The following is a 5,553-nucleotide window of genomic DNA, read 5'->3' as shown; positions in this document are numbered from 1 at the left end:
CGTTTTCGTCTCAACACGCACTGAAAAACATGGTTAGTTGCGATAAGAAGCTCTTTATTATCAATATAGATTTGCAACGAAGTAAAACAAAATAATAGCATAAAGTAATTACACAAATTAAATATAGTTAAAGCAAAATTCACCATGCTTATTCTTACTAAAATATAATGTTCCTTTGACGTAATATGCAGATAATAGCTTGACACTCGGGAACTTGTAACGAATGATGAGAGTTGACGTAAAATCGCAAAGCGTCTACAAGTTCGTTGGGATCTGTATGAAGCATCATACAGCAGCATTCTCGACTTGATTGAGTGTAAGTCTTGAACGTCAATTAATTAAATCCATTTACACTGTTCTCCTCCTCTTCTCTATTATGATCAACATCATCATTATCATCCTGTTCCGATTCTTGTTGATCCTCTTCCTCTTTTTCATTTTCATCTCGATTTTTCTCATTCATATTATCCTGCTTCTCATCTTCCTTCTTTGAACTGCTACTACTATTATCATTTTCTTTATTGCTGTTATTATTTTCAATCTTTTCTTTTGATTCTGTCCACCTGAGAAGAGTAAATTCATGACAGTCACTCTCTTCATACTCAATCAAGTTGACGGGAAGCTTGTTTGATTTCTTGCAAGAGTGCATCTGATGCCTCTTCAAGGCTCACCTCGGGAATAGACTTTTAGACAATCTTGACAAGTAGAAGTCATCCTGATGCTGCAAAGTGTGTGAATGACATTAAATCAATAATTTCATTGTTTATATAGCAGCGCAATTATTGATTTGACTATAGCGCAGTGTTGAGTCAAAGTCGAATCAATGTTGCACAGAGTTGACACAGGCTGTGTTGGTGGGTCACTTAAGAAATATATGTAAAACCTGCCTAACGTAATTTCTCATTAATAAAGAGGATTTCATTATCATAATTCTCATTGCCTGCAGCCTTCAAGGTCAGGAGCAAACGAAGACGATCAATGAGCACCAGAGGATCATCATAGAAGGAATACTTTGTGGCTAGGCTCTTTATCAATACCTCACATTGGGATGGAGAACCACACTATTTAGAGAGTCGTTTGCGTGGAAACAACTTTGCAACAATTTTCTTATACTTGATATTATTGCTAATGCGATTAGGTTCAGAGGGACTGTAATGCTTCCTGTGAGCGCTTGTGTTGATGAGAATTTCTTTATAGTTATTTAGGTCGTTTGAGCTTATATAAGACTCCTGCGGTGCCTGCCTTAATAATAATTCGAGAAGGCCAACAGTTTTCAAGTACTTTTTATCTTCCATGCTGGTGAATTGATCATCAAAATCGACAGTTGTATCACCAATCATAAGAGTATTACCCACTCTTCGTACACCGTACACCATATCCAAATATTATTTCGATTTTGTCCAAGCATCCTCAGGAACTTGTTGGTAAGCCACTGATAATTATCAGCAGGTTCTGTTGCAATATCTTCTTCAACCATTGTGGTGTCTAACTGTCCTAAAGCCTCTTCTCTATCGTCATCAGCAGTCATAAATGATGCCTTCTCATCATTATGAGTATCCTCTTGTTCAAATTCTTCAGGTAATAATTGTTGGTCTTCATCGTTTGTTTCAAGCGGTCTTGGTTTAATTTCAGACTTCAATTCGGACATCACTTGATTAACTTTTCCATTAGCAGAATCTTTAGTAATGTTTACTAGTCTCTGCAGTGGTGTCACTATAGGCTTGCAGATTTCATTTAACACACTTTCATTGTAGGATTTACTCCTTTTGAGCATTCGATGCTTCCGTTGTATCGCTTTACTCGTGTTAACAATTTGACGTAAAATATCGATCTGCTTCCTGAAATTCATGTTGATGTGGATGTAGCTGAATCAAGACTAAACAACTGCTTCTGCTACATTTCTGTTTATAACACTGCCAGCGCATCCACCACCACATCCACCACCACCACCACAAGTGGAGTAAACCCTGAAGATAGAGCCCCCTGATATAGTCCTTTGGAGAATTTGCCGGATCATTATTTTAGCACATATATGAACCATCATTTTAGCACATATATGAACCATCATCTTAGCACAGATACGACCCATAACCTTAGAACATATATTAACTACTATCTCAGCATAAATATGAACCATTATTTCAGCACAGATATGAACCATTATCTTAGCACGGATATGAAGCATAACCTAAGCACATATATGAACCACTATCTTAACATAAATGTGAACCGTTATCTTAGCACAGATATGAGCCATTATCCTCTAGCAGTAAATGACTGCGTTACCTGCATTTAGCTAGAAACAGAACCGTATTTCAGAATTCATCAAAACAGTAATACTTAGCCTCGCTGCCGTCAAAGTATCCTGTACAGCTATAGGTAACATATATGCACACTGCACAGCTCTATGCACTGCAAAATGCTACATAGCATCCATGTGTACTATAGATGTCCATTGCAAAACTTTTTGTGCTACCAAACTATACTGCGCATCCATATTGACATAGAAACCTACTGGACATTTAAAATTATACTCCTCATTGACAAGTATGATTTACGCATTGCTATGGCTCTGACAATCTTCGACGATGGAATTTTATGACAGCCATGGGTTGTAAACTTCTTTCAAAAATGGACCTTAAAGACAGCCATGGATTGATTTTCAAATTTCGCATTCAGCATTGTAAAAAAATCTTGCTCTTTATCAAACTTCAGTGGTGGAATTTAACTTAAAAACAACGATGAATATCAAAGACAACGATGGATTGCAAACTTCTCTCAGCGCTGGCGACACACACTGTTGGGATGCATTTTCAAATTTCGCGCGCGATTTCGTTTTTCATTTGCACTAGATAAATAAGCATTTTATCCTATTCACTCTTTTCCTTTATCTCTCTCGCTCTATTTACACAAGGTTGATGCTAGAAGCTAGAAGCTTCGAAATCTTCCTAGAAGGTTCGAGATCTTTCTAGAGGCTTCGAGATCTTTCTGGAAGCGTCTAAATCTTTCTCGAAGCTTCGATATCTTTCTGGACGCTTCGAGTTCTTTCTAGAAGCTTCTAGAATCTTTAAGGTCTTTCCAGAAGCTTCAAGATCATTCTAGAAGCTTCGAGATCTTCCCAGAAGTTTCGAGATCTTCCCAGAAGCTTCGAGATCTTTCAAGAAGGTTCGAGAACTTTCTAGAAGGTTCGAGATCTTTAGAAGCCTCGAGATCTTTCCAGAAGCTTCGAGATCTTGCCAGAAGGTTCGAAATCTTCCCAAAAGCTTCGTGATCTTTCTAGAAGCCTCGAGATCTTTCCAAATGCTTCGAGATCTTTCTGGAAGGTTCGAGATCTTCCCAGAAGCTTCGAAAGCTTTCCAAAAGCTTCGAGATCTTTGTAGAAGCTTCTCGAAGCTTCAAACTCTTTTAAGAAGCCTCGAGAAACCTTACCATTCCCTCCCCCGGCCACTTGTTGCAAGGCTGCCCCAACGAGCGCCATCTGCCGGTTACAGCTTGAATTATATACATGGTAAAATACAGATAGTGATCTGCCGTGTTTTGAATCACTATTTGCCTTGCCCTAGGTGGCTTAGAAAATTTTTTTCTCGTGATTACCCTCGTTGATTTGAAATTTCACTGGATAGGGTCGTTCAAAAATGAAAACTGATTTTAATAGGACAAAATCTTTAGCATAAAAAACATTAATTTACTGAATTCAAAAAGAAATTGTACATGAAGATCTATTTAAAAAGCATGAATTGACAAAACGAACGAACCGGCCGCGTTGAAATCACACACACACACACACACACGCCTCGACGCGTCGATTGGTATTTTTGTAGATTTCCTATGGCTTGATGAGCGTAAGAACGATTTGGCGACGAGGCCGTGGTTTGAGACTAGGCAGATGATAAGACTTCGTTGAAGTCGAGAACTGACGCGAAGGAGCTCCGCCACACCATGATTTTGTCGTAGAAAAACGATTTTCTTGAACGACCTGAACCCGGCGGAAAAACGAAGACCATTAACTAGAGTATGAACAGTTCCGGTTGCCCACTCATACTCACGCACGCCTTGAACCTTCAGGCGGATTCACATATGGCAAACTGGTGGCACCATCTGCCGGTTACAACTTGAAATAAATAGATGATAAAACAGGGGTAGGGATCTGCCGACTCCAACTATATACATAGTATACCAGTAGCGCCATCTTCCAGCTCCAGCTTGAACTACATAGATGGTAAGACAAAGGCAGGTATCTGTTGGCTCCAACTACATACATGGCAAACTAGTGGCGCTATCTGCCGTCTCCAGCTTGAACTAAACACATGATCAACTAGTGGCGACATCTGCCGGCTCAAACTTCAACTAAATAGCTGGTAAGACATGGGTATAAATCTGGCTTACCGACCAAGCAGTTAACGACTGCTGGGAACTGGCTGGTGGCGCCATCTGTCAGTAGCAGCTGGAACTACGTAGTGGTATCTCAGAACCCGCATAGGTATACTGTTAAGGAAATGATTATTTTCCAGACAAATATGCATTTAGCGAAAGATAGAAACCAGGGGGTAGCAGAAAGCAGCATTTGAAAGATTAGAATCGTTTGCTAAATTATTTTATACTCACAATTCTGACATACTAGAAGAATTCTAGAGATAAACCGCTCTTCCATAGGGCCAGGTCTTGATGATGGTGTCCCCAAATTTTGCGAAATACGTTGCGAAATGAAGCAAAAAGCAGAGAGAACTGACATGCCCTGTCTGTGTTTTTGTAACTGTATTTGTAATAAACCACCAGACCAGCTGTATCTTTGACGTTACCTTCACTTCTAATCGTTGAAATGCTGCCGTCTGCTACTCGCTGGTTTCTATCTTTCGCAAAATTCATATTTGTCGGGGAAATAATCATTTCCTCAACAAATTTTTTGATTTTTCCACATTTTATTGAACCAAAGATCTCGCAAAACCCCGGATATTCGAAAAGTTTTTTTTTCTTTCGTTCACAAATTCTTCGGAAAGAATATATATGGAAACAGTGCCGTACCTATTAAAAGAAAATTCAAAGTCGGATTGAAGTAACACCCTTAATACCAAGACTTACAAAGTGAAGTAGTAGCGCTTAATATTGAAAGTAGTAAACACACCTATCTAAAAGAAGTATCTACCATCGAAAGTTGTAACGAGAACAAATAATGTAGTAAGGAAAACTACTACCAATCTTGCGAATAAAATCGCCGGTGCTTAGGAGATCGAACCCGTAAATTATATCGCTGTGAAAAAAACACTTCTTATCATAACGCCAAGAAAAAAAACTCATATCTATCAAATGTGATGAAAAAAATATATCTCAGTAAGCACTGTAAAAAAAACATTTTGCTAAACGCTGTGAATAAAACACGTCTTGTATAAATTCTGTAAAAAAAACTCGCAGCATTGATGGCCGTAATAACAAACTTATTTAAGTAAACACTGCGAAAGAAAACCCTTTTTAAAAAACGCCGTGAGGAAAAAGGTTACTTGTAAAGTCGCAGTGAAAAAATACATTTTTTCTGAAAACGCTGTGAAAAAAAACTTT

The 5,553-nt window shown here is 38.5% G+C and overlaps 1 protein-coding gene across 1 annotated transcript; it reads right to left on the bottom strand.

The window, feature by feature from the left end:
• Positions 1–334: 334 nt before the first annotated feature.
• Positions 335–1,295, bottom strand: LOC117169766 (NAD-dependent protein deacetylase HST1-like). Its single transcript, XM_033356273.1, has 2 exons — positions 1,114–1,295; positions 335–563 (listed from the first exon to the last, which is right to left on the bottom strand). The coding sequence occupies exons 1-2, from the start codon at positions 1,293–1,295 to the stop codon at positions 335–337; spliced, it is 411 nt and encodes a 136-aa protein (XP_033212164.1).
• Between the last annotated feature and the right edge of the window lie 4,258 nt (positions 1,296–5,553).

The sequence above is a fragment of the Belonocnema kinseyi genome, chromosome 3, assembly GCF_010883055.1.
Source record: "Belonocnema kinseyi isolate 2016_QV_RU_SX_M_011 chromosome 3, B_treatae_v1, whole genome shotgun sequence".
Classification (NCBI taxonomy): Eukaryota; Metazoa; Arthropoda; class Insecta; order Hymenoptera; family Cynipidae; genus Belonocnema; species Belonocnema kinseyi.
The sequence above is the reverse complement of the archived record's forward strand: the minus strand, read 5'-3'. Positions and strand labels throughout refer to the sequence as shown.